This window comes from Fomitiporia mediterranea (assembly GCF_000271605.1).
Source record: "Fomitiporia mediterranea MF3/22 unplaced genomic scaffold FOMMEscaffold_3, whole genome shotgun sequence".
NCBI lineage: Eukaryota > Fungi > Basidiomycota > Agaricomycetes > Hymenochaetales > Hymenochaetaceae > Fomitiporia > Fomitiporia mediterranea.
In genome coordinates, this window is record NW_006760388.1 from 2,168,160 (window position 1) to 2,194,535 (window position 26,376).

At 47.6% G+C, this 26,376-nt stretch overlaps 10 protein-coding genes across 10 annotated transcripts; 5 read left to right on the forward strand and 5 right to left on the reverse strand.

Moving 5' to 3' along the window:
- Positions 1–175: 175 nt before the first annotated feature.
- Positions 176–1,236, reverse strand: FOMMEDRAFT_166161 (uncharacterized protein; the record flags this gene model as incomplete). The annotated part of the gene is made up of 3 exons (XM_007263923.1): positions 176–414; positions 521–968; positions 1,042–1,236. The coding sequence occupies 3 exons, from the start codon at positions 1,234–1,236 to the stop codon at positions 242–244; spliced, it is 816 nt and encodes a 271-aa protein (XP_007263985.1). The 3' UTR covers positions 176–241.
- A 1,889-nt stretch (positions 1,237–3,125) lies between these two features.
- FOMMEDRAFT_18089 (uncharacterized protein) lies at positions 3,126–4,457 on the reverse strand. Its single transcript, XM_007263924.1, has 7 exons — positions 4,324–4,457; positions 4,209–4,245; positions 4,082–4,147; positions 3,973–4,021; positions 3,846–3,915; positions 3,711–3,794; positions 3,126–3,650 (listed from the first exon to the last, which is right to left on the reverse strand). The coding sequence occupies exons 1-7, from the start codon at positions 4,376–4,378 to the stop codon at positions 3,454–3,456; spliced, it is 558 nt and encodes a 185-aa protein (XP_007263986.1). The 5' UTR covers positions 4,379–4,457; the 3' UTR covers positions 3,126–3,453.
- Positions 4,458–4,764: 307 nt separating this feature from the next.
- FOMMEDRAFT_139174 (uncharacterized protein) lies at positions 4,765–9,644 on the forward strand. Its single transcript, XM_007263925.1, has 12 exons — positions 4,765–4,947; positions 5,012–5,241; positions 5,296–5,372; positions 5,424–5,518; positions 5,579–5,691; positions 5,744–5,829; positions 5,888–5,930; positions 5,982–6,057; positions 6,113–6,847; positions 6,904–6,944; positions 6,998–7,168; positions 7,224–9,644. The coding sequence occupies exons 1-12, from the start codon at positions 4,903–4,905 to the stop codon at positions 9,427–9,429; spliced, it is 3,918 nt and encodes a 1,305-aa protein (XP_007263987.1). The 5' UTR covers positions 4,765–4,902; the 3' UTR covers positions 9,430–9,644.
- A 32-nt stretch (positions 9,645–9,676) lies between these two features.
- FOMMEDRAFT_166164 (uncharacterized protein) lies at positions 9,677–10,539 on the reverse strand (the record flags this gene model as incomplete). The annotated part of the gene is made up of 4 exons (XM_007263926.1): positions 10,303–10,539; positions 10,165–10,249; positions 9,860–10,080; positions 9,677–9,763 (listed from the first exon to the last, which is right to left on the reverse strand). The coding sequence occupies exons 1-4, from the start codon at positions 10,468–10,470 to the stop codon at positions 9,677–9,679; spliced, it is 561 nt and encodes a 186-aa protein (XP_007263988.1). The 5' UTR covers positions 10,471–10,539.
- A 796-nt stretch (positions 10,540–11,335) lies between these two features.
- On the forward strand, positions 11,336–13,215 carry FOMMEDRAFT_79245 (glycoside hydrolase; the record flags this gene model as incomplete). The annotated part of the gene is made up of 4 exons (XM_007263927.1): positions 11,336–11,502; positions 11,562–12,106; positions 12,164–12,813; positions 13,009–13,215. 4 exons carry the CDS (start codon positions 11,336–11,338, stop codon positions 13,213–13,215), a joined length of 1,569 nt encoding a protein of 522 aa, XP_007263989.1.
- Positions 13,216–13,441: 226 nt separating this feature from the next.
- On the forward strand, positions 13,442–14,956 carry FOMMEDRAFT_79786 (glycosyltransferase family 58 protein; the record flags this gene model as incomplete). The annotated part of the gene is made up of 6 exons (XM_007263928.1): positions 13,442–13,580; positions 13,628–13,727; positions 13,785–14,090; positions 14,142–14,548; positions 14,604–14,739; positions 14,791–14,956. 6 exons carry the CDS (start codon positions 13,442–13,444, stop codon positions 14,954–14,956), a joined length of 1,254 nt encoding a protein of 417 aa, XP_007263990.1.
- A 108-nt stretch (positions 14,957–15,064) lies between these two features.
- On the reverse strand, positions 15,065–19,604 carry FOMMEDRAFT_79224 (uncharacterized protein; the record flags this gene model as incomplete). Its single annotated transcript, XM_007263929.1, has 20 exons — positions 15,065–15,283; positions 15,331–15,576; positions 15,635–15,718; positions 15,770–15,984; positions 16,041–16,088; positions 16,141–16,198; positions 16,249–16,381; positions 16,437–16,567; positions 16,622–16,730; positions 16,783–16,915; positions 16,971–17,166; positions 17,216–17,335; positions 17,385–17,503; positions 17,556–17,845; positions 17,894–18,177; positions 18,227–18,385; positions 18,439–18,783; positions 18,834–19,023; positions 19,077–19,276; positions 19,335–19,604. The coding sequence occupies 20 exons, from the start codon at positions 19,602–19,604 to the stop codon at positions 15,065–15,067; spliced, it is 3,549 nt and encodes a 1,182-aa protein (XP_007263991.1).
- Positions 19,605–19,895: 291 nt separating this feature from the next.
- Positions 19,896–21,527, forward strand: FOMMEDRAFT_139176 (DEAD-domain-containing protein; the record flags this gene model as incomplete). Its single annotated transcript, XM_007263930.1, has 5 exons — positions 19,896–20,381; positions 20,438–20,616; positions 20,673–20,813; positions 20,870–21,010; positions 21,064–21,527. The coding sequence occupies 5 exons, from the start codon at positions 19,896–19,898 to the stop codon at positions 21,467–21,469; spliced, it is 1,353 nt and encodes a 450-aa protein (XP_007263992.1). The 3' UTR covers positions 21,470–21,527.
- Positions 21,528–21,805: 278 nt separating this feature from the next.
- FOMMEDRAFT_104136 (RTA1-like protein) lies at positions 21,806–23,282 on the forward strand (the record flags this gene model as incomplete). The annotated part of the gene is made up of 7 exons (XM_007263931.1): positions 21,806–21,983; positions 22,037–22,126; positions 22,179–22,273; positions 22,328–22,468; positions 22,517–22,579; positions 22,642–22,833; positions 22,914–23,282. The coding sequence occupies 7 exons, from the start codon at positions 21,806–21,808 to the stop codon at positions 23,121–23,123; spliced, it is 969 nt and encodes a 322-aa protein (XP_007263993.1). The 3' UTR covers positions 23,124–23,282.
- Positions 23,283–23,450: 168 nt separating this feature from the next.
- On the reverse strand, positions 23,451–26,269 carry FOMMEDRAFT_79779 (uncharacterized protein; the record flags this gene model as incomplete). Its single annotated transcript, XM_007263932.1, has 7 exons — positions 23,451–24,841; positions 24,893–25,346; positions 25,402–25,435; positions 25,505–25,652; positions 25,724–26,000; positions 26,053–26,155; positions 26,205–26,269. Coding segments are annotated over 7 exons (2,472 nt in total), but the record flags the coding sequence as incomplete, so codon positions are not given.
- Between the last annotated feature and the right edge of the window lie 107 nt (positions 26,270–26,376).

Below are 26,376 nucleotides of genomic sequence, written 5' to 3' on the forward strand. Positions count from 1 at the left end.
CCGGGAAGCTCAAGTTCGAGTTTCAGGCTTGTCCTTATACAAAATAAAGAAGACGGCATGAGTAAGGTACATAGAATAACAATGGTCAACCGGCTTCCGAAGAGTCGTTCCAATAGTACAAGGATGAAACGTCCAGTCAGTCCAGGCCTGTAATTAGGCAAACATTCTGACTCCTCGGCTTCTGGTGTGTTACAGATACAGAGGTAGGAAAGATGTAAGCACACTGTTATTAATAAAAAAATCATGTGAAGGACGATGGATCAGTTCCTAGGATATTCGCAAGGCGTGCACGGAGTTGAGTGTTCTCGTTCTCGAGTTCTTGAGTGCGGAGACGTGAGGAGTGGAGGAACTGCTGGGTCTCTGCGAGTTCGTTGGACAGCTCCTCTTGGAGTTCGCCTGCGCCTACTGCTAGACCTGTATGTATGAGTTAATGAAACGAGCGATTGAGTTATATGTCCGTTTCTTTGCAGGAAAAGAAGAATGGAAAATGAAACATATATATACGGATATTTATACTTACCTCCGACGAGTTTGACTATCCGCCACAAACGAAGTAAGACGAGTAATCCTGCCAGTTCTGCTTCGCGTCCGCGGAGTACAACTTCGAGGATGAAGGTTGTGAGGATGACGAGTGCATCGAAGAGGTGGAGGCTTGCATATGGATTCGTCTCCCTTTCCCTCCCTTCCTCCTTGGGTAAAGGATTATAGTAATTAAGACCAAAGCACCAGAGCGTGAGCGGGATTTCGAGGAGGAAGAGGGTGGTGATGGCGAGTGAGATGTGCGCGAGGACTGTTAGCCATATAGGCTCTCCTTCTCCTTCAATAGTCGTTAAGAAATTTGTATTGTTAAGGATGGAAGCCAGTAGTTGAAATGAAGAGGAGTTCGGATTAAGACAATCGCATTCTCGTTCGGGAGAGAGGAAGGTGTAGGTCAGGTCTGCAAGTACGCAGCATGCATCAATTGCAATCTACAATACAAACTATTCAGTGAAATAATACTACAAGGTCGAGCTGAATTGACCTCAACGGAGTCGAGCTCACCAACGTGATGATAGCCTTATGCGTAGAAGGCGCCTCAAGCTTCTCCGCAGTCCATCCTTTCCAAGTCAGCTTCTCGTCGCTGCTGCCATTGTGTCCATTTGTACTTCTGCCTTGTTCTTCGAGGTCATTTTGTCCGTAATGGGAGGCGTCATTGAGTAGAGGCCGTCGCTCATCCGCTTCTTGTGATTCAGGCATCGCCTAGAGCCCGAAAGTTAGCCGTCTACGCACGTCGTCGAGTTGTCAAGTTGAAGGATACCTGCGGCAGCGTCGAGGCAACGCTGTGCAGTGCACGTCAAATAGATGGCACCAACAACTCGCCTTCTTCCAATCACACTACAATTGATGCGGTCAACGGAACAGCACAACTAAAAAAAATATAGAAAAAATAGCAAAGTCCAAGCACAATCCCTACCAATATACATCATACACAAAACAACCGAGAAAAACATACGTACACTGATAACATGTAGACTCCTCCCACTCTGTTCCTTTGTCTATTTCCACAGATATCTCTTGATTAAAATATTTAAAATATCATTTAATTATGTGATCTTCAAAAACTGGTTTTCAATATATTCATTACATATTTATTATATTTTTAGTTAGTAATCTAATTAAATAAATGGATTCTGGCTGTAATAGGATATCAATTTTACACGCATTTAATTATGCCTTCAAGTTGATGTAATATGTCCTATTTATGCACTTTTCTACCAATTCATATTTATTGTAAAGTCAAGTTATCACTATTTTTACATAGGGAAGGGTACTGTTTGAGGAGCATATTTCTCTATTTGAGTAATAAGTTGAATGAAAATAGGTAAGATTCTGTCTAAGTCATGTACTCTGCCTGGTAGCATTCTTACCTTTGTTCACAGATTCAGTAAGAACCTATTATTAGTATTGTAATGACCTTAGTCCATACTTCTGGGCTACAGAAGACAGTAATAATACTACAATTGCAAATCATTTCAGGGTTCCAGAATCTAAGAGTGCTCTCTACCCCTCAGTTCCTGTACATTCCTCACAGAAAGAATTATGAACGATTCTTAATTTGTAATTTCATGTAAAGGTGCTTGGATCAGATCCTACCTAGAATATATTTGCAAGGCATGTTTAGAGTTGTGCATTCTTGTTTTTGAGCTCTTGGATATAGAGACGTGAGGAGTAAGGGAAAGTACAAATAAACCTGCTAGTTTGTCTTCCTGGCTGCAGAGAACGACTTCGAGGATGAAGGCTATGAGGATGACGAGTGTGTCAAACAAGTGAAGACTTGCACATGGATACCTTTCCCTTTCCCTCCCTTCCTCTTGGGCAAGGGATCATAGTAATTAAGACCAAGCACCACAATATGAGTAGGATTTCGAGCAGGAGGGTGGTAATGGTGAGTGAGATGTGTGCGTTAGCCACATAGGGTCTTCTTCTCCTTTGATAGTCGTTAAGAAACTTGTTTTGTTGAAGGTGAAAGCCAGAAGTTGAGATGAAGATGCAGAGTTACGGCTGAGAGAACAACATCTTCGTCCGGGTGAGACGAAGATGTTCGTCGGGTCTGCAAGAACGCAACATCCGTCAAAAACAATCTACTGTATTCAATGATATTGCATCCGCGCATTCGACACATAAGGCCAAGATTATTCAGAGAAGGTCGAGTTGAGTTGAGCTCACCAAAGTATGCATAACCTTATGCGTAGAAGGCGCCTCAAGCTTCTCCGCAGTCTATTCTTTCCAAGTTTCTCGGCGCTGCTGCTGCCATTGTGTTCATTTGTACTTCTGCCTTGTTCTTCGAGGTCATTTCGCCGGAGTTGAGAAGAGTCATTCAGTAGAGGCCGTCGTTCATCTGCTTCTTGTGATTCAGGCGTCGCCAAGAGCCAGTTGCTAGTTAGTTGATTAAGTTGCGTTGGAATGTAGGTCGTCGAGTTGAAAGCTATCCGCGGCGGTGTCGGGGAGACGACGCTGTGCACGTCAATCTATCATCTAGATGCCACATGCTGTCATGTCGATAACTCTCCCTTCCCGATCAACTAGAATGATTTTCCTTTGATGCAGTTCACGTAACAACAGCACAGCTCAAAACGCAAAAAAAGTGACAAAGTCCAAGCATAGTTCCTACTAGTGTACGTCATACAAAAAAGACCCAGAAAAAACGTACATAGGTAATACGTAGACTACCGCTCGGAGAGTGGGTATGATCTGGTAAAAATGGGGATAAAGACAGGCCAGCAAACACTATAGCAACGAACAGACAGGTAGAACAAAAACAACATCAACAATCAGCGCAAAAGGGGGTATTTAACAGTTCCGTCCTTTTGATGCCTACATGCTGTACTTTTGGGATAACAGAGACAACAGCGGGGTAGCCCGAAAATACAGACACGGAAAAGCGGAAGCGTACAAGGGGTTATTGACAGCCTATTACAGGACGAGAAGACCACCGGCAAGAGCCATACCCGCACTAATCAGGACGGGCAGCGTAACGAACTCGCCCATAGCACCACGAGATGCGGCATTTGAGGTTGCGCTCGGGTTGGCGGAGTTTGTGCCTGAAGCGGTACCACTAGCTGAGGTAGCGGTGGAAGCAGCAGACGCGCTAGAGATAGACGCGGGGGTTGCTAAAAATGCAGAAAATTGGTCAAATTACACGCGCTATTGTTGTGACGTATTTTACGTACTTCCGGGTGCTTTCACCTCGAATTGTTGGGAGGATGCGAAGACCTGAACCGGGTTGGTGACGTTGACGAAGTTTACAGTATAGCCTAAGTGAGATGTTAGGAATGATTTGATGATGAGCTGGAACCGTCACGCACCGGTGGCAACGAGAAGAGTGACGTTCGACACGATGAAGGAACCATTGCTCAAGTCCACAAACTGTGCGACCTAATGACGCCGAGCGTGGTGAGAAAGAGTGAACGAGTGAAGAAAGTCCACACGCACCGAAAAGTTACCGTTCAGAATACTCGAGTTTGAGTTCGAAATTTCGATGCTGGGGGGTGATGATCAGTGGGAAAATCGCAGCGTAGGTATTGGAAAAGAAGGAGCTCACTTGACAGGATTCGGGTCACTGCCTGCGTTGAAGGACCAGCTAATGGTATTGGAGGTGTTCTGAACCCTGCACGCGTCGTTAGTTCTCACAGGGCACGCAGACCGCCGACTGTCAGCGCACGACGTACCAAAAGCTGGAAGGCGATGGCGTGTTGATGGTAATCGCTGTTCAGGACGACGTGGAAAAAAGTCGTGAGTATTAATTCTTGGCGAAAAAACAGCATACAGGTAGTGAGTGCATACCCAAAGCCGAGGAGGCAGAGGCAAGGAGAGCAAGGGCAGTAGTTGAAAAGTGCATGGCTTGTGAGTGTTAGAGTGAGGAGAAGTGAGCGACTGTGGGCGATGCCTCTGAGAGAACTTGGGGAAGAAAAAGGTTGAGAAAGGAACCCTAGACTATTCCAGACACATCAATGCCCATATATTGCAGAAGACACCATCACGTGCACACCTTCTCGCCTCGCTTCTCGCCATCTCGTCATATTGTTGCATATTGATGGCTGATGCGCGTATGTAAGCAATGCAGCCGAGATTTGCCTTCTGCTTCAATATACATCCACTGTTTCAATTGCACTGCTCTTCGGCAGGCATCCACTCTCTGTCTCCCATATCTCCGTTTTCTCCTCCTCTCTCCTCAGTCTCCTCACTTTCCTCCCAAGCTCTCAGCGGACGCCAAGAATTTCTTCAGATTTCTCGGGCCTCGGCGCGGCTTTCACCGGAACCAGTCCAGTTCTCGGACCTCCGTCTGGCGTTAACCCCATCTTTCCTAGAGCCCTATAATTCGCCTCCGTCCATCTGTCTTGCCAGCAAGCTGAGCGGATAACCATGACGAGTTCGACTACGGGCTTATGGGATCCGGTGCGCGTCAAGGTGCGTTTTACTCATTTTCCTTGCATTCACACTACTGATCACCGTTCTATTTGACTAACTGCAGACCCAATTACGTTTGACCGCGCAACGTCTCGGCCAGCTGCAGGACAAGAAGGACTCACTTGCGCACATCACCAGCAGGGACATTGCTACACTGCTTGGCCGGCGAAATGTCTCGCTTGCACGCGCGAAGGCACAGAACCTCATGAAAGAGGATGCGGTCAGCAATGCTATGGAGGTGCTCGAGATGTACTGTGGTGTGGTCCTAGAGCGGTTCGCGGAATTGGAGAAGGAGTGAGCACATATTGTTTTTTTGTCTCATACACTGCATGTCTGACTGGACATCAGCGAGCTTCATCTTCATCCTCCGACGATTGAAGCAGTCGCGAGCATCATTTATGCTGCTGCATTCACAGAATCTCAAGGCATGCTTCCCCCTTGTTTTGCTTTCCTTATTACTAATTGGAACCATATAGATTTGTGTCTCATGCGTGATATGCTCACGGAACGATTAGGTTCCGACTTCGCGCAATCTGCACTGCACAACAGTGACGGCCATGTATCCCACCGTGTGAGAATTTCCTAACAGCCGCCAATTATCACTCGCTCATAGTTATTCTCCGACTTGAAGATCCTCCGCATAATGCATTGGACACCTTCGGCACAGGACATCGACTCCTATCTTCAGAACATTGCCCAGAAGTTTGGAGTAGATTGGACACCTCCAATGCAAACAGACGAAAAGTACGTCGATATACCATATCAATATGCCGGGTTGATGCTTAAGCGGACATAGGCTGTCGATTCTGTCGGCAATGCTTGATGCATCCGACATTATGGGCACAATCGATTTAGCGACTCTGAGGGCTGTCGCTTCGTCTGGTGAGTGTATTTTAAGCAGTCTATACTTAGACCCTCCCGTTAAATGGTCCCGAACTAGGTTTGCCTTCGAATCCCTCTTGGTTGAGACCTAGGGTATGGAAGTGAGTGATCGATCGACTGGTCTGATGGCCATCGGTTTGACAATTGTTCAGGTTGCTATTAGGGACGACTCCCTCGCTAAAAGTCCAATGGGAGCTTGATTCTCAGAAAAAGAGAGAAGACTATTATGTGAGTCTAATAATGAATTAGACGATGTTCCAACCTGCTTATTGTTCCGAAATAGGATCTAATTCGGCGATTGTTGGGGAAGGTGGCCTCTCTTCCTCCGCCGACAACTCCACCTTCCGATTCGGATAAGTCACTGGTCAGTCTTGTTGAGTCTTTAGCTCGGGTTCCTGCACATCTCTTTCGTGGTCTTGAGGATGAGCTTGAGCATACGTTATCCTGTCTTATCCATGAGTCCGCCTCAGAGGACACCAAGGTCGATTGCGCATCTTCCTTGGATGTGCGTCTGCATTTGATTCTGGATCAATCCTCAACGGATGAGGACAAGAATTCGTCATTTGACAGCACACCAGAAATTCGACTGGAGTCTGGGAGTGCACCAACCTCGCCTCAAGAATCATCGTTTGATCTTTCAAAAGCAGCACAAGGAGGCACTGAGAATACATCCAAGACGCTTTCCCTATCCGCCGCCCTCGCGCCAAGAGCTTTCAGGAATGTTCCCGCCCATCCTTCTCATGTCTCTGCACTGTTGCGCCTACTATTCATTCACAAGTCATTGAATCCGGTTGCGGAGTCTCCCCATCTAGCCTCTTTGTTAGTACCACTGTATGGAGTGATGAATCAGGAGGCGGAACCGTCGGAGTTGGCGCATGCAGAGGCGGACACATTTTGGTTGTTCGAGGCTCTGATCCGCGAGGTGTCGGAACTAGAAGAGACCGAGGGTGGACTTGTATGGATGAAGAAGTTCCGAGAGCGCGTCGCGATGGTTGATAATGAGCTTCTGGAAGATCTCGTAAGTTTCTTTGTCGATAAGTCTTATTGATGTGAATTAATGATTGATCTGCGTAGACTTTGAAAGGGCTGGATCCGGCATTACCGCAATATTCATAGTGGGTTCAAAAACTCAAACATCCAATGGCTATACTGACAATTGAGCTTGTAGTCGCTGGCTTGCTCCTATTTTGTCGCATACATTACCTCTGCCAGCCGTTCTGACGGCATGGGATGTCATCTTTGCTCAACCTGAACTTTCACGTCAATCTAATCCGAAACTAGAACATTTATTGGATATTTGCACTGCTATGCTCGTGCGGGCACGGGCTCGTTTATTATTGTATGTTACCTTACGCTCTTTCTCCACATATCTCCTGTACTGATTCTTCTCATAGATTAGGCAAAGGTGGACGGAAATCACCTAGTCTATGGGATATTGAACCATCCAGTATTGAGCGTCAAACGCTTCGGCCATGGGAGCTGGGTAATGCTTTTATGGAGGGTATGACACTTCTGCAGGATTATCCCATTGAAGCGGCTGGCGGAATGGAACGCGTGTTGCAGGTTGCTAGGGACATACTAACTCAGAGGGAACAACTTACGAAGTCACCTCAAACGCAGAACAGCGGTTTTGGCGCGAGGATCCGGGACAGAGTTTGGAAGGGTATTACAAACCAGAATATTGAGGAAGACAATTCACCAGAAGATAGTGAGGAAGAGTCGCAGGATGAGACGGAGACGGAGAGTGATCACCCGCAAGCGCCGAGCATGTCGCGGGCGTCCTCGACCGCTTCGGCCTGGAGTTCTTACTTTAAGACCACTGTCATGCGTGGAATCACGAATGAAAGTGCAATGGATACTTCCCCTAACTCATCACCCGTACCCTCACCCGAACCATCTCCATCTCGCCCTGTTTACGATCTCTCTTCTCCTCCTCGTCTCTCGGCGCGGACGTCAGAAAGAAGCTCGTCTTCGTTGTTATCACCTCCGAGCTCGAGCTCGAGCTTGTGGAGTTATGCTGAAAAACTTCGACAGTCCGACGTGGCGGCGAAACTCTCGAAGGCTAGGACTAATCTTTCAGCAAAAGCGTTAGACGCTTGGAGCACGCATACTGCGCCTGCGCACGGTGTCCCAACCTTCGACAAACAGCGTGAAGAGTCCGTTGCTGGTATGGAAATAGGCCGCAAGATGTCCGACCATGCGAAGGAAGGATTTCGGCATGGATCAGTCCCGAATATTGATCGATCCGAGGTCTACTCGCCTCCGCCTCGTCCTGCATTCTTCAAACCACCACGCGACACTCGATTGTTCACAGCGGAGGAAATCAATTCGTTAGCAATACCAGGCAGTCCGGAATCGAGCACTTCTTCATTGTCAACTTCAACACTCTCTCCTGGTGGACATAATAAGTCCGAGTCCCTTGCGTCTGTCTTGCCATCCTGGCCTGCACTCCAGCCAAAGTCTCCGAAACCGAAATCGGCTCCGAAGCCCCTCTTACTGAGTGCCTCGACCCTCGTTGCGACGGGAAGTCAGATATCCAGATCGGCGAATAGCACACCTACGCCACGAGATCTGGAGTGGGCTGAGGCCGTACGCAGTAAAGTGCAAACATCACCTCGTCACAGGGATTCCCAATTCTCCCAGTCATCCATGTCTTCGAGGGGTAGTAACCCTACAGCTTCTCCTAGAGGAGACGGGAAAAGCGGGTGGGACTCGGATCCATCTGTTAGTCGGATTGTTCGCTTGAACCGCCAGTCTGTTTCTCCTATGGCACCCGCTTTCAGGACTTCGAGAATAGCCAGTAGGAACCCGTCTGTGTCTTCTCAGTCAGAATTTGGTGTGCTTAATTATAGGACGGCATCGGAAAGCTCTCCTAGGAGTATGAATGGGAGGTTCCATGATGATGAGGGTCGTTCTGGACGAAGTCAGGACCGCGTGTCACCAGACTCACCTTCAACGTTGCCTTCATCACCTCCGCCGCGTACACCTGTGACGAACACTGTACAAGGCCAAACGTCCGTTCGAGTTGCGAGTACAGAGAAGCAGCGTGGCTCACTCGTTCTAAGCGAAACAGGGTTTTCGACCCTCGACCCACCTCCGCAAGGCAAGAAAGCACATCGTAAACCATCAACGCCAACCGTAGAGGCAATAGGCGACACATCCGATTCGTCTATCCCTCCCGTATCGCCCGTATCGCCATTAAATCGCACCGCGCCTCGTATCCGTACAAAACGGTTTAACGATACGCAAGGTATCACTATCCCTCGTGCGAACCCAAGTCCCAGTTCCCTCGCTGCTCCAGAGTTCGACTCTGAGCTGGAGGCGGCTACGACGCCCCGAGCGACGCACTTCCCTTCTACGTCTCCAACAACAGCAGACGGACATGTGCGCTCACCGCGCCGAAGGAAGGTCTCGATGGACGGGCCAGAACGCAGGCGGAAAATCTCAGGTGGTGGGTCGCGAGCTACTCGTTCGAATAAGGTTGCGGATGGGAGGAGGGATAGTCGTCCTGAGGATGGGGATGATGAGGGATATGATGAGCTTTTGAGCGCTTACGAGAGCGAAGCGTCGAAATATGAGTCTGCGTCGTCGGAGGCGTGAACTGGTTTTCACGCACTCTGCACACATACAATTTAGTGCTATATAGACCTTTTATGATTCGCTTTCACTTTCACTCTTCCTTGCTTTCTTTATGGCAATATTTGTACATTGCACACTGCCAGTCCTTCCCGTTGATAGTGACTTCTTGGCGCTCATTCGGCTAGCCACCCACTTCTTATTCCTAACCTTGCTTTCTTTTATGCACAGCTTACGATAATGAATACACAAGGACGATAAAAACGTTTAGTCAAGGATGTGATTTCTTTTCATTAAGCAGAGTCCGGTGAACACCGCGATAGACTTCTAACAAAACCGGGAAATGCGGTAACGTGTTCTATGTGCAGAGGCATTAAAAAATAAATATCAGTCCCACATATACATCAAAACGGAAAAAGGAACGGAAAGAAAACAAAGGCCAAAGCAGACTTACGTCAAACGCAACAGCAAGTTGACGATTCTCACCAGGAACGGCTACGAGAACCGCAAGGTAGTAACGTACGCTCCAACGATGGAGCGCTTCGTTGATTATAACGTCTTCAATGTATATGGCAGGGATGAACCTCCGAAAGACGAATAACGAGGAGTTGAAGGGTAAGGGTCCTTTGTGCGTTTCGAGTTGTATGCCGTGTGGAGGTATGATGAGTACGGATTCTAGATATTGGATTATCCGGTTTTGTTTCGGTTTTGTGTTAGACGTGTAATTTGGAAGGGTGAGGGTGAGGGGCTAGTATTTACCATAGACGATTCTAGTACATCTCCAATAGACGTAGAGAAGAAATAGGGAGATGGCGGTCAGGTTGTACCCAGTACTACTTTGGCTCTCCAGCGAAGTCAATATAGGCAGACACGCGAGTCAACACAACGTAAACATACCTGCAGCCAGAAATACGAGACTAACGCAGCAACTAGTGCGTCTATCCACAGATAAATGAGAGTTGCTTGATTACCTCCATTGCTGGCATAATAACGATACTCGGTGTAATGTGATTCTGCGAGTATTTTGAGTTGAGGGTGAGTGGAGGATGATTTCGTTTCGGCCATGGAATCGTGATGCGCCGGGATCAGGTGAATTGTATGCTAGCATGACAAAAGTGGGGTATTCATGAGCTGGGTAGTTGGGTATAGTTGGAAGGAAGCAAAGTTAGATGGTGTCAAAATCTGAGAATTGTGGTCTGCTTGCATCTCACGTGAAACGCGTCTTGAATTCGAGCACGGAGCAGTAACTGCAAGTACTTATCAGTATGCATCATCTATCTCCACGGATAACTCGCTTTCAATTACCCTTTGGATACTGAAGCTTCTCCCCTCCCTCCGATAGCAACTTGATTCTGCATCGAGAGTATTGAAATACCGGCAAAAGGCTCATCTCGTGTTGAATGGAAATTGTGAGAGTAGGACTCACATGGTCTGAATTTCAATTGGGCTGACACAACGCAGACAATTGCTATTACATGGCTGACTATGTCTGCGATTGCTACTCTTTCTCTATTAACGCTGACGGGCAGGAACCGCTAACTGTTATCTACGCTGTTTTTGCTTGCTTTCGCCAGGTGCCTCACAAAGTACTGCAATTCCTACCTACGAATTTGCGCTGCAGGTCAGCACGTCAGGTCCGCTTCATATACGGATTCATTAGTTTCACTCTACTATCTACACCAAGATGCTTTCTGCCGATCAACTTGCTGCTCTCTTGCAAGCTCTTGGACTTACACAGAGCATCTTGAAGCCAATCCCAGATCTTGTCGGTAGACTTACTGCTCCTCTGTTTGGTCCTCTAGATGGAGTCGTCAGTACGGTAGATGGACTAACCTCAGGGCTTGGTCTACCTGGACTAACAGATTTACCCCTCATCGGGAGTATTCTACAGTCAAAAGAAGCTTCACCTAGCCAAAATCTGTTCAAGTCTATGGCTGTTACGAACAATCATATCTTTAGCTCGGATGGATCTTGCGATGTCCAGGCGTACAACCCAGCCCCTGTCCTTTCTCAGACTTTCCCTCCTTTTGATCTGGCTAAGGCGAATATCTTCCGATATAGACAGCAACAATCTGTTAACCTTGGGTCTTGGTACGTGTCGCTTCTTCTATTCTCTCCTTTTCCGATCCCCCCTCACCTTGTGTTTTATTTCTCAGGTTCGTCCACGAAAACTGGATGACACCGTCGTTGTTCAGATGCGCTTCTGGACCTAAAAGCGCGGAGATCGACATTGCAACTGGCTGGGGAAACACTACGGGAGCCAGAGCTGTACTTGAACACCACTGGGATACCTTTATTACGCAGTCGGATTTCCAGTATTTGGCCTCCATTGGCATCAACACCGTACGGTTACCTATTGGTTTTTGGAACTTGGGACCGACGTATTGTCAAGGAACACCCTTCGAATCGGTCGCCGAAGTCTATACCAACTCCTGGAGTCGTGTCGTGCGGGCCATTAACTGGGCTGGTGAGGCTGGCATCGGTGTACTCGTTGATCTTCATGGAGCTGTCGGAAGCCAGAACGGCCAGGCTCACTCCGGTGTCTCGGATGGACAGGCGAACTTCTTTAGTAACCCGTCAAACCAAGACGCTACCATTAACGTCTTGACTTTCCTAGCCCAACAACTCGCTTCTGTGACGAATGTTATTGGAATTGAGATTCTGAACGAGCCAAATGATGACGAGAGCCTTCCCAACTTCTGTGAGCCTTTACAAATCTGATCTGCATATATCGATAATAATCATCGTTTGCTTGAAGATGACCGTGCAATTCCTGCCATACATCAGGCATCCCCGGCGGCCGCCACGCTTCCGTTATATATCCACGATGCGTTCAATCTAGATCGGTATGCAGACTATGTTGCGAATCGTACCGACTTCCTTGTGGAAGACCATCACTCTTACTTCGTGTTCGACTCGTATGATGATTCACAAAGTGCTGATCAAGACACAAAACATGTAGAGACTACTATTTCTGATCAACTTAGCTCTGCATCTCAGAAGACACGGCGTAACCTGATCGTTGGGGAATGGTCCTGTGCTCTTGTCGCGGATGCTCTTAAAGGAGAGAAGGATCCCAAAGCGTCGCGTCAACAATTCTGTCAAGGTCAACAACAGGTGTATGCCAATACAACAGCAGGCTGGCATTTCTGGAGTTATATGAAAGAAAGTTGCGACACAGATGAAGACTGGTGCTTCAAGAACGCTGTCGGAAACACGCTACCTTCGAACTTCTTCGCATACAACTCCACCTCCTCTGCCTCTGGTAGCAAGGCTATGTACTTGTCACGAGCTGTGGCTGATATGAAATTGCCGTCTATGAGCGAAGTTCTTCTCCAGGCGAACGACCGATCTTCAAGTTCCCTCTCGGCTAGTTCTCAAGACACTTCCCTGTCTGCTTCGGGAGACGTGTCCTCTGGTACAATCTCTGAAGTATCTACGCCTAACTCCAACCACGTGAAGAAGGACTTGGATGCTCGTCGCCAACGCTTCTTTAGTGTTCATTCGCGCCGTTCGTTCCACTCGGACATCTCCAAACACAAAAAGGATGGTATACCATCACCTTTAGCAGGTCTAACCAGCGCAGAACGTTCTATCACCAAGGGCTATTCAGATGGTTTCCTGACTGCAAAGATCTTTGCACAGCACGGAATGTCGAAACTCGGATTCACTGGTCAATACAAGACGGATAGTATTGCGAAGCTTAGTCCAGAAATCGTTGCACCAGGATCCGAAGACTTCTACAGTGAATGGTTTGATCGCGGTTTAAAAGACGGGGAGGATGCTGTTAGCAAAGCGGCTAGTATTTAGTTGACTCTTGTTTATTTATTTATATCGCTTTTGAAAAGCAATGCAATTTATATGCTGTTCCTTTTGGCACGTATAAAAAGAGTTACATAAGAGGCGGCTATAGCCGGAAGACGACTTGCAGATCGGTGACGTGTAAATACATAGATTCCGCCAAGGCCCAACAACAATTCATTTTAGCTTTACGTCTTCGATTTGCACACGCAAGGAATGCCCGAACAGACCCACCATGTCCAACTCTTATAGCAATATCGTGTTTGCGTTGGCCCGTAGACTTCTGATTGATCCCAAGTATGCGTGGATGCTGGCGTGCCTGGTCGTACTTGGAGATGCGGTACTGACAGAGCTTATTATTCGTTTCGTCGGATGTAAGTCCTCTTGCTTCATACTTCAACTTTTATATTCATGGGGTCAGATACTGAGATCGATTGGGAAACGTACATGTATCACATGGAGCTTTACCTGGGTGGCGAACGAAACTATACAGCTGTCACTGGACCAACGGGACCTCTCGTGTTAGTTTTTGTCCCTTCCTTAAGTTCCCTCAGCTTACCAGATGTGCTCCGAAATAGCTATCCTGCAGGTCATGTCTACATTCACGAGAACCTATACAAGCTCACTTCATCCGGCCTCAACATTCCTCTGGCGCAACATATCTACGCAGTGCTTTACGTTGCATCCCTCGCATTGACTTGCGGTATTTACCTACAATCGGGTGGCATTCCGAATTGGGTGCTTCTTATCCTACCTCTGAGCAAGAGACTACATTCTATTTATGTACTCCGGCTGTTCAATGACTGTTGGGCGACAGTCGGTACGCAAGCTGGTATTCTTGCCCTCACAAGTGGCTACTACACGATGTCCTGCATATTCTTCAGGTATGTTCGTTTCTTGCAGAACCGGGTAGGCTATTTCTTACCCTTCACCAGCCTTGCTGTCTCCGTCAAAATGTCCGCCTTGCTCTATCTACCGGGCCTCTTAATAATCCTCTGGCAGCAGCGAGGCGTCGTTCAGACAATTCTTCACGTTGTTGTAATGGTTATGTTCCAAGCAATTCTCGCATGGGAATTCCTTGCAGAGTATCCCTGGCAGTACCTGACTGGAGCGTTCGATTTGTCGCGGGTCTTCCTGTTCAAGTGGACGGTCAACTGGCGCTTCTTAGGGGAGGATACCTTCTTGAACCCTGTTTGGGCTAGGACCCTGCTACTGTGTCATTTATGCACGCTTTTGCTGTTTGCACACTTTAAGTGGTGCCGAAGTGGGGGTGGAATACTCAAACTCCTTGCAAAGACGCTACGGAATCCCTGGGCGCCAGCACGTCACTTGTCTGCCGACTGTAAGTCATTCGTTCATTATGAACAAAGAGATGCTTATATATGTCGCTCGATTAGATGTAACAACGGTCCTCATGACGTCAAACCTTATTGGGATCACGTTTGCGAGATCGTTACACTATCAGTTTTACTCCTGGTATGCACAACAAATACCATTCTTGATTTGGCGGACACGGTACCCTCTTCTAGTAAAGTAGGTTTTTCCTATTCATCTGAGTTGCACAGACACTGAGCAAGGTTGCAGACTAGCAGTTATTGGCAGCATTGAATATGCCTGGAACGTGTTTCCGTCTACAAATCTATCATCTACGGTCCTAGTCCTTGCAAACGTATTCTTTCTGACAGGCGTGTGGTTCGGCTGGCCAACAGGACGAGATGTTGAACATCAGACCATTAAAAAATCCGAGTAGGCGTGGGTGCACTTTCACAATCTCACGTCTTGCACCTCCGTGTCTGTGTGCCAATAGCCTGTGTCGATATTGGACAAGGGCTTGTCTTCCAAAAATTCTCGGGATTTACTACTGCTCTCGTCCAACGTTCAGGAAGAATGTCGTTCTACCGCCTCTTGGTAGGACGAGCAAGCGTTCAGCTCCCTGTACCTGATAGGCCTCAAGACTCACAGGCGTGGCGGACTGATTGTTGTCTGAAGGATAGGCTACCACACGAACGTTCGGAAGAGATAACTCTCCGTGTCGAAGTGCCATGAGCGTTATGGTAACTGTATATGTGTCGCCATCCTAATACACTTCTTAGCACAGTACTTTTGTGACAATACAATGCTCACCTTTGCTTTGAAATCGCCTCGCTTTTGCCCACTAATAAGCCAGTCTTTCATGTTTTCCTCAAGCTGGAAGCGCATCGTGTACTCTTTGATGTCCTTCTTGTCTGGACCAGCCCAATAAAACGACGTGTTGATTGAAACAATTGCTGTGATGGGTTGCCCGGCATATATTGGGGGAGCTTGCTGGCGTTTTAGAGGTTCCTTGTTGAAAGGATTCGCAACGAGCTCTATTCGTGTTGAAACTAGGATCTGATTACGAAAAGCATTAGTCCTTGGTCCGCTTAACTGAGTGTAATGGAATTCTTACGTCAAGTCGAGGGAGGTCAAGAGGGATTGTAAATTCTCTCCATTTGCTCTTGTCTGCGATTAAGTCGTCGCGCTTCTGAAGGTCCTGAAGAAAATTGTTAGCTGTAAACGGTGATTAAGGAATGCTGTGTCGTACTTGTTTAACCTTCGCGAGCAGTTCTTCAGGAACGCCGTCGACATTTAACTGGCCTCCTGGCAAATGAATCTCTCCCGCCATCTCATACATTTCTACCCATGATGAGCTCCTTTCCAGGTTGCGAACGATAGCATCTTGCACAGCTATCCTGTGTTCCCAATGGTCTGATTCCGGCATGGCCTTCTCGACATGGCGAGTGACGAGTGCTTCCACTTCTACATAACTTGTTAGAGGCAAACAGGTTTGTTCGAAGTTTAGAATTATTTGATACCTTCGCGCAGGAGTCGATAAACCATGCAAAGCCGGAGGGGATCGTCGACTGAAGAACACGATTAGCAAGTTTGTGCATGAGCATTTCACGTCGCACTCACCCTCCCCAAGCTTTTCTAACTGGAAGACAAAATTCGCCGGTTGAGCAGGTTTTACCGTCTAGAAATCTATTCAGCCTTCAAATAGTACTGCATGTAAGCACAGCATACCAGTACCGCTGGCCGCTTATTGTGCTTGCTGATCCTTATCTTCTTGGCGTCGTTGTCGCTTGATATGAGGTCTACAGAAGATATTCGGACGTGTTGGTGTGTTGTGGTCGAAATGGTGAACTTTGTCAATAATCTGAAAACAAGTGAAAGAATAAGCCATGCATTAGGAGTTTTAGTGTGATGCTGACTTTTCTCCCCGGAAAAAGTCCTGCACGTTCACTGCGAGGTCAAGTGCCAATGGAACCTCTCGCTCGACACTCAGTTTCCTCACAATGCCTGGCTCATCTGAAGTCTCGTATTCAAGGACTGCTCGCACATTCTACAATCAAACATATGAGTGACAGTCTATGATGCATGGCAGTCATACACCCACCACTATATCTCGGTTATCTGCTTTCGAGTGTGGCATTTCGAACCGAATGGTCTGGTCGCTATTTGCATTGGCGATGGATATCTGACCTTCTAAGAATTTCACTTCCGCACTAGCGTCTGTTGACGAGTTAGCACATCGGCAAAACGGGCGCATGAGACTACCATTTACTTCGAAGTGTGCCCTCTTTGGTATTGATTGTGATGTCGGGAGAAGATAACTTAAGATCTGCTTTTGTCAAGTTGTTTCTGCCGCGTGATATTGCGACTGACAACCACGATGGACCGGCAATTTCAACTAAAGAAAAGATCGTTAGTTCAGTGTCCATGCATATTGATGTAGCTACGTCTACCTTTCAGAGATTGCTGAATGTCTATCTGCACTGCACGAGGGTCCTTTGGAAGCTTGACGAGCTTTGGCAGATTCGCTGCTTCAGCAGGTGCTGAGGACTGACGACGTTTCTGCTTTCCTGCGAAAGCCCACTGGAAAGAAAGACGACCCAAATTCAAATCAATCTTATCCATTGCATATGTTCCAGATTTTGGGACCTTCAAAAACAAGTTAGCTTGAATGAATAGAACTCGTTCCCGTACTCACCGGACAAGACAGGGACACCGTTTGAAGACCAGGTTCTGCGACTATAGAACCACTTCGAAATTCCATAGTTTCACGGCCGCGACCCGATAAGTACAGTGTAACATTGTCGAATGGTACGTCCTAGATCCACGTAAGTAAGCGTTGCAGTATTAGAACATCACGTACTTACACACGGCAATTTGTTATGGATAGTAACATCAAAGAGATATCCATCCTTGTCGCCTGCACAACGCGCACTCTCGATCAGGGGCGTTACGCTCATCATCGGATGATCATGAAAGACGAGTTCTGAACAAATTCGTGAAGTTGTGTGGGTGGGGTCACAAAACAGACTACAAACCACCATCAACTTGAGGAGCCGCCTCGGCGACGTTTTCTATGAGGCGCCTGATATATGCACATTTGTCTGTCATCCCATCCAGTAAATTCATTGAGTTATCTTCCAAGTAGGCCTTCAGGAATGCTGCGACGATATGGATCCATTGTCGGTCGTGATCGCTCCGTAGTCGCACATGAGTTTCCACGCTTTGGAACAGCATGTACGCTTCCAGACTCGACCAGCGGTTGGGTGCATAATGTGCGGGTAACGAAGTAAACGTCTGCAGTGCCGCAGTGAGCCGTTCTCGAAACCTGAAATGTTTCAGTACTTAAGGTGAAAGAAAGCCAATTCGAGCTTACAGGTCGAGGGCCGCTAAACTGCCGTGTAGCTTAAGGGCAAACTTACGCCGACCTGATTTTACGAATAAGTCGATAGCTCTATTTGTCAGCTTGATATACAAGTCATAGAATGATGATTTGTCGCTCAGAAAGCCAAGAATATCAGGGTTCGATATCTGCCGAGACGAGCGCTTCGCAGAGACTGTGCCTAGATCTACGGGTTTGAGGCTCTCTGGGTCTACCACGCAATCCGAAAAAGGCGGTCCGTTTGGGAGAAAGCCCAATTGAATACCTAGCTTGTCGAGCTGAAGGCATTTTCGTAAGAATTCGTCGTCCTTATTACTAGTTACTCACCTGGTTACGTGCGCTGGCAAGTAATTCCGCCTTGCCGGCATTATAACCGTTTGAAGAACTCGAATCCAGATTTCTACGAGCCCAGTCATCACATGTCTCAACAACACTAAGTGCGGATGAATAGACCCAGGATTCGATGAAGAAGTTCGGTAAAACTTCCTGCAGATAAGCATATTAGTGTTAACGCAGACACAAGAGTCAAAATCTCCGACCTTATAATCTCGCAGTCGACCGCCAAAGGCGGCTAGGAACATCGAGACCTTCCTTGTGACGTCTGTCAACCTTCCCATCTGGCCAAGTACAATTGACTGTCGGGCTAAGAGATAAACCCTAATGTCAAACACGGTGATTGTATTTGCTATGATAAGATCCCTGTACGGCTTCTTCGTGGTCGATAGCAGGGGTAAAGAGTCGTCCTTCGACGAAGGTTCTACAAAATTACCAAACCATAATGTTCTGTCCTTCAGAACCTGAAAGAACGAGGCCTCGAGTTCTTCGTACTGTAGTAGCGCGTCCTCGGGAAGATTCGCCCCTTCAAAAGAGCTTGCGAGACTTTCCTAATCATGGAGTCAGACAGGCAAAATACGAGGGTCGTCTCCAGACAGACCTTTAAGATGAAGAATGTGCAGAAGTTCCATCCTGGCATAGTCTTTTGCAATTCTGAGCGCTTAACTTCTTCCTCTCGTTGGGAAACGGCTTGGTCGAAGGCTGCAATGACGCCATCCTTCACTTTCGAGACGATCTCCGCCCAAATTGCTGGATTCTCAATGTCCGTAGTCCAAGTCAGTTGGGCACAACTTTATCACCTAAGTTAATTCGTTGTATGATATGTGAAACTAGAGGATCGTACCGGTCTTTCTTGTCTAAGTTGAAGTCTGCTCGTATTCGATCTATAACTGTTCCCCTCATCTTGAGTAAGCCGGTCTGGGTCTGTCGAGGATCCGTCTTCGAGATATTTAGAATCATCCATTCTTGACACTTTCGCTGCGTGATCTGCGTATGCCACTCCTTAATTTGTTTCTTGACCGAACTTCTGTATGAATCATTATCCTGCGATAATGCAGCTTGAGAACGGGTCATTACTGACGTTAGAAATGGAAGAACGTACATCGCAAGCTACAACATATATATTTAGTAGCAGCTTATCCAAGATACTAACTGGTATCTGGGACGTGCCCTCCTCTCTCAGCGATTCAAGAGCAAGCAGACTGACATCCAAAGATTGAATTGTCCGTATTGATGTTCGAGTAGCTGGTTTCCAGTGTAGGTTTCGAAGTGGAAATTGTAAAGCGAGTGCCGACCAAACTTGAGCCCAGAGATCTGTTGATGTGAGTTGTGGGGGTCCTGAGAGCGTGACTTTGACGCGCTGAGCTTGCATTCTCAGTATGCGCGAAGATGCGGGGAGGCGTTTCGATGCTAGCAGAGAAACACCTCGTCAATAAAGACTTTCCAACACGCTCTTTCAGATAACCTAGTTTACAGAATTTGACTGCCAGATTTCTCCTCGGAGTGCTGAACAGAGAGAACCTCCACCCAGGGTGAACGTATTTATGAATGTTCATTGCTCACACGCACCGACGATCATCTTAGGTCACGTGCGTTGTATCAAAGATTTTGGATTCTGAAGTCTTTTGGCGGTTCATCTACATTTCTGACTCCTGGTTTCATTATGCCTTCACCTGAGGAAGCTTCTACATCTACGTCCTCGCCACCCTCCTTCAAGGAGCTGGGAGTCATTGGCCCACTCCTAGAGGCTCTCGAGCAGATGAACTTTAAAAAGCCCACCGATATTCAAGCAGAAGCTCTACCACATGCAATCTCTGGTCGGGATATAATAGGCGTTGCGGAGACAGGATCAGGAAAGACAGTTGCGTTCGCACTACCAATCTTACAAAGGCTATGGGAAGAGCCCAAAGGTCTGTTCGCATGTGTGCTCGCTCCGACCCGTGAATTGGCATACCAGATATCCCAGCAATTCGAATCTCTCGGTTCAGCGATTGGGGTAAGATGTGCTGTCATTGTGGGTGGAATGAACATGGTAGATCAGGCGGTAGCACTGGCGAAGAGGCCGCATATTGTCGTTGCGACCCCGGGTCGTTTAAATGATCATTTAGAAAATACGAAAGGATTCAGTCTTAGAGGGATCAAATTTCTGGTGAGTACCCGCTGTCCTAGAGTGCAAAAAGTACGGGAAATTGAATATTGGCATAGGTCCTTGATGAAGCAGATCGGCTCCTGGACATGGACTTCGGCCCAATCATTGACAAAATTCTCAAGGTCATACCAAAAGAGCGTACTACGTACTTATTCTCTGCGACGATGACCACAAAGGTCGCAAAGCTGCAGCGAGCCAGTTTAACTAACCCTGTCCGGGTAGAAGTGTCTAAAAAGTATGTGAAGGTGTTACTGAGGGCCAACGTTGGACCTGATTATGTGAACTCCGCAGGTACACCACAGTTTCCACACTACTGCAATACTACCTCTTCATACCCTATAAGCAAAAAGAAGTTAATCTTATCCATATGTGCAATACCTTGTCGCAGAATTCAATTATCATCTTTACAAGGACAGTCATGGATTGCCAAAGGTATACCGAATCGTGTCTGGAGGTCCTTCAATGCGGCTGAACTATTAATGGTTTAGACTTGCACTAATTCTGAAAACACTTGGTTTTTCCTCCGTCCCACTGCACGGTCAGTTGAGCCAAAGTGCGCGTCTCGGAGCTCTGGCAAAATTCAAAAGCGGTGGACGAAATATTTTGGTCGCAACTGATATTGCCAGCCGGTTAGTCCGTTTTGCTCATTATTTTCATTGACCATCACCGATACCTTTTCTAGTGGTCTGGACATACCGTCCGTGGATGCGGTAATTAACTACGATATCCCGTCTCATTCAAAGGACTATATTCATCGGGTTGGACGTACGGCACGAGCCGGGCGGGCGGGAAATTCCATTACTCTCGTCACACAATACGACGTTGAATTAATACAGCGGATTGAAGCTGTTATCGGAAAGAAAATGGACCTATGGCCAACAGATGCAGAAGAAATTGCTCTGTTGCGGGAGCGAGTCGACGAAGCCGCTCGTATGGCCGCAAAGGAACTAAAAGAACAAGCGAAGGAAGGGAGGCATGGAAGAAAGAGGGGCAGAGAGGATATCGGAGCAGTGGACGACCGCGATCGTGACGATGATGTAGTCGAAGCAGGAATGCCAATGAAGAAGACCAAGAAAGGCCGGCGGTAGCGTTACCACCTCGTGTGTGCCTTATTGTCCATTAGAACATCATTATTTTGAGTTCATTTCATATTTAGATGTATATGCTTGTATGCTACGTCAGTCCTTTGCAACCTGCACACGTCTCTTTCAAGCCTCAACGACATCCGTCCAGGGCGGTTGCACTGCTTTTGATTACCAAGCGTCGGCTTCTGGTGCGATCGTGAGGAAGAATACGCCTAAATGTCTAAATTTGGTCGTCGACGATTAGCCACACGTCGCTGCACTGTCCGGCAGCCTGAGAGAAATGCCGCTCAAATAGTTGAGCTTTCGTAGTACCACCACGGAATGAGCCTCCTCTTCTTCATGCCTTCAACACCTTCACTACTAGTGTTGGCCCTAAGCGCACTTGTCATCCTGGTTCTCCCAGTTCATGCGAAAACGCCTGAAAACTGTGCTCCAGACCCGTATACCGATCCAAGGAACGATCCGTGCAATGTGCTCAAGTATATTGCATCCAATGTCTTGACTGGAATTGCATTTGGTTCTAAAGTTTATGCACTGGGAAATTGCTGCGTTTTACTGAGTTTATTTCAGGTCTTTATCTTAGTGTCGGGCTCTGCCATATATTCAGCACCTTAAAATGGGGAGCGAAGTGGATGTCAGCAATGACTGTTGGCATATTCAGTGAGAGTCATTCATTATGTCCTACTTATGTCTTTCTCAAGTAGTCGCACAGCATTTGTTATTGGCCTAGGATGTCGCTTTGGACTTCATTCCAACCCGCAATCGAAAGGCATTTACATCGCAGAGGACTTATTTATCCTACTCTCGGTTCGTATTACCCCGCCTCCTTGGGATGAACTTGTATTGAAACGAAACCAACAGCCATGTGCTTTCATTGCTGCGGATTATGTTCTGCTCGGTCGGCTAGCAAGACGCCTAGACAAGTCCAATTACCTTTGGGTATCTCCACAGAAAGTGACGACAGTATTTGTCTTGTCAGACGTGTCAACTTTCTTGATTCAGGTTGGTAAATCTCACACTCGACTAGCAGGTGCTCTGACCTTGCATCAGGCCGCGGGTGGTGCTATATCCGTCGTAGCAAATGATCAAAAGACCAACGACTTGGGATCAAATGTGCGTCTCAGGCACTTATAATGTTCGGTACTCTCTGACTCATTATATTATCTATACAACAGGTGTTTCTTGCCGGTCTGGTACTTCAACTGGCTTCTTTCTCTGTCTTCACGATCATGTTCCTTCGTTTCATGCAACGTATCTATACCAATGACCCCGAAACGTGGAATAGAGACGCCACGCAGCAGAAACCATGGTACCGAGATTGGAGGACGCTCGCTTTCGCCCTTTTTGTTAGTTGTATTGGGATCATCGTACGTCTATCTATATGTCCCCGATGTTCGGACAGCTGTAATAGTGCATGTCTTTCGTTCACATTCCGGTCCTTTTATAGATTCGTTCCGTCTTTCGCGTGGTAGAACTATCACAAGGTTTTACAGGTGCTCTCGCAACAGATGAAGCAGCCTTTTATGGCCTGGATACACTTCCCCTGTTTATTGCTGTGGCTGTATATGTGCCCTTCTGGCCAGGACGCTTTATACCGAAAGAACCGATCAAAGACCTGGGCGACGATGATCATTTCGAGATGGATACAATGGCTTGAATGGTGATGAACTGGGAATCTTCTACTTTTAAGGCATGAAAGAGACCTCTAGTCTCTAGATGATTCACACCGCATGCTGGCCATGCTAGTCGCTGCTATTACTTTACCTTCCTTTTCACGTTCTTTGCGCACGACATATACATACGACCGTTATCTTTGAAGCATCCCCTCATTAGATACCAGTGACTTGGTGTAGATCATAGACAAGACACTTCATCTTGACAACATTCATGTATTTACGTGCTCTGTTACTTATTCGTCACTTCGTCTTCAATATACATATGATTGCGTGTTATAAAGACGTATAGCTTAATCACATGAAGACAATTAACTTGTAGGGAAAGTATCCGCTAGAGCTGCCTCGTTCAATGCCTCCGCTTCCGCCATTATCTTTTCTTCAAGCGCTGCCACACGAGCCTCACTTTCTTCCTTATCCCTCGCGAGCTCCTGGTATCGCCCTTGCAGGTGCCTTTCCCTCCTCTCCAAAGTGTCAACTTCCCTCTTTAATGCCTCTACCCTACGCGGACCTACAACTTGTTCGTTCACCTGCAGCTGGATGAAGCTAGCCAGGTCAATTTGACCCTTCTGCATTTCGTCAAACGCATCTGTTGCACGCTTCGCAAGGGCTTTGAAGCGCGTCTGGTACCCTCCAAGCTGTATACCGAGCTTCTTCTCTGCCTTTGCTACTTTACTTGCCTCCTTCGCTATCGTATCTCTATCGTCCCGAAGAAGAGCATCGTATCCTGCTAATCGATCTGCAAAGGATAGGCTGGACGGATCCACCCAGGTTGATGTTTTTGCGTCAAACACCAGTGTCTCGCGCTGTTTATCCCATAAGACGCTATCATCAAGTTCTTCGGCCGTTGCAGTAGCCATCAAACCTTCGGACACCTGCGAAGGCGATGTATTTGGGAAGCCAAGTGAAGCAGCTAATTCCGAATGGAGAAGTGCCTTCGCCTTATCGACGTAATCGTCTTCGGGGTACTCATAAGTGGACCGCGTCGAGCCAGCGATCGAAGTACCAGGAAGAGGAAATGCGATCGCATCATGCTGTAATAGCTTCGCCATCTCGTTGTCAACAAGTTTCCTAGCCGCACCGAGTTCCGGTTCGTCATCGGGAGTCAAAGACAACTCTTCCAAGAGCTTTTCGACATCCACGTTCACTGGCCGGGGTAAACCCTTTTGCACCACCTGGCTACGTCGAGAAAAGGCCTTTCTCTCTTCCTCCTCTCTCAGTCTCTTCAATCTCGCGTCTCGCTCTGCAGCATCTTCCTCCATAGGAACTGCAGCCGTTGATTCATCCTGTTCTTCGTCTTCAGGAACAAGCAACTCAAAGTTGTTCTCAGGTCTGGGAAGATTCATGAAGGCTGATTTGAGCGAAGACATCCCACCACGACCACGCCGCTCCCGAGGAGTATCTCCAACGGATGAAGCTGCACCACTGGGGTTCAAGCTGAGGTTGTCGCGCAAAGGAGTTCGTAGCGGCGTAGCGCCGGGAAATTCAGAGCGAGGAGTAGCACCAGGGCCGAGACTGTCCTGGCGGGCCGGAGTCGCCAGAGGATTAGGCGTAAATGCGACCTGATGACGGGGAGTAGCACCCTCAAATCCGGTTCCTCCACCAGGAGCAGTGTGTAGAGGAGTGTTCTCGTCACCTAAAAGAGGTGTCTGTACAGCGATCATGTTGCGAAGATTACGCGCCTCCGTCATGACATTATCATCTAGAAAAACATGAGTCAAGCTATATTGTGGTAAGAGCTAGTCACACGCACGTTGCGGTGCCGTTCGTGGTGTACGAGCCATTCGTGCGCTCGCCAGCCCTTCGTACTCTCCCAAAAGCTTCTCACTAGCTTCCGGCCCCTCACCAACTAGAGCACGGGCACTCTGGCCCGCCTGTCCAATCTTGACTATCTCTTCAAGTTCCTCTTCGCCGACTTGCGCATCCGGAAGAACTAATTTTCGTCTCTTGCCAATTTGCTCTGCCTCCTTGAGTTTCTGTATCTGAGCGTCACGAGGAGCAACGAACTTCGTTTGATGCTCGTTCTCTCCTTCCTTGCCCCTTCGCTGTCTCTTCTTCCGTTCAGCCTCCTCTTCCTCAGGCTTCCGCTTATTCTCGAGCCGTCGAAGAGATTGGCCCACTGGAGCAACAGACGCTTTTGCCTGTTCTTCCGACGTATCATAGAAACCTGGAGCAGGCTTTTTCTCGAAGGGAATATCTGCATTGTACTGTAAGAATAGTTAGCGTTTGTCACACAGGTCAAACAATGGGTCGTGCACGTACATCCATGCCACCCCTTTTGGATTTATGGCGCATGCTTCCACTAAACATGAGTTCAGTTCAGAGTTCAGCTACCATCTTAAATATTTTAGGAAGTATCGCTTACATGATACCAGCTGCTTTGAGTTCCCTCTTCTTCTGCAGCATTGCAAGCCGTCTGGCTTCCTCAAGCTGGCGCTCGCGGGCCTTCCGTTTTGCTTTCTTTCCCTGTGTGTTGGCAAGGCGTGCACGAGCTTCAGATAACATTTCCTTCTCTATACAACGGAGAGGAGAGTGGCATTAGCTAGCCAGTTGATGCAAACGGGATGCTCCATGTCAGACTCACCATCTTCATCCATGTCAATCGGATCTGGTCGTGCAGGCTTCGTCTCCGGATCGGGGTCAATTTCACCTGGTCTGAGCTTCCGTACGTCGTCCGCACTGGGACCAGCATCACCTGGGCCAGCCAAACCGAGCTCCTCGTTCTCCTTTGCCTCCGCCTCATCTAGCAACTTTTGATACCGTTCAAGACACTGCGTCGCAGTCCGTCCAACGATAGGTGCAATTGTCCTCCATTGCGTCGGCATGAGCTTCGCTAGATGAAGCAGTTTCTCATCCTCCGTCTGTAGTAAGACGAGTTAGCGGGACAGCATTCAAAGCATGCCGTAGACGCACTTTCGACCATTCCGTCTTTTTAATCGATGGATCCAACCACTCATACCATCGCGCCTTGCACTGTTTAGGCGTTTTACGAACAAGAAGAGAGGATATACGAGCCCTTTAACAGTTCGTAAGCACATGAAGGCGGACGTCGGGAAGAAACGCACCATTGGTTCTTGCCGTATTTTGCGATGGCCGCCTTCAGCACCTCATCTTCCGTGTTTTTCCATACCTACACAGAGAAAAGTTGTCAGTCGACAGGCACACTATAATTCAAGGAAATATGGCTCACTGTAAACAGAAGTTCAAGGAGGATTAGTTCGTAAGTGATTGCTCAAC

Excerpts from the sequence above, each read along its gene's own strand:
- FOMMEDRAFT_18089 (XM_007263924.1), bottom strand. The coding sequence starts at position 4,378 with ATGCACTTTTCAACTACTGCCCTTGCTCTCCTTGCCTCTGCCTCCTCG. Across the intron at positions 4,246-4,323 it reads CTCTGCCTCCTCGGCTTTGG|CGATTACCATCAACACGCCA; the intron begins GTATGCACTCAC and ends CGTCCTGAACAG. Across the intron at positions 3,916-3,972 it reads TTCTGAACGGTAACTTTTCG|GTCGCACAGTTTGTGGACTT; the intron begins GTGCGTGTGGAC and ends CGGCGTCATTAG.
- FOMMEDRAFT_139174 (XM_007263925.1), top strand. The coding sequence starts at position 4,903 with ATGACGAGTTCGACTACGGGCTTATGGGATCCGGTGCGCGTCAAG. Across the intron at positions 4,948-5,011 it reads GGGATCCGGTGCGCGTCAAG|ACCCAATTACGTTTGACCGC; the intron begins GTGCGTTTTACT and ends GACTAACTGCAG. Across the intron at positions 5,373-5,423 it reads TGCATTCACAGAATCTCAAG|ATTTGTGTCTCATGCGTGAT; the intron begins GCATGCTTCCCC and ends GGAACCATATAG.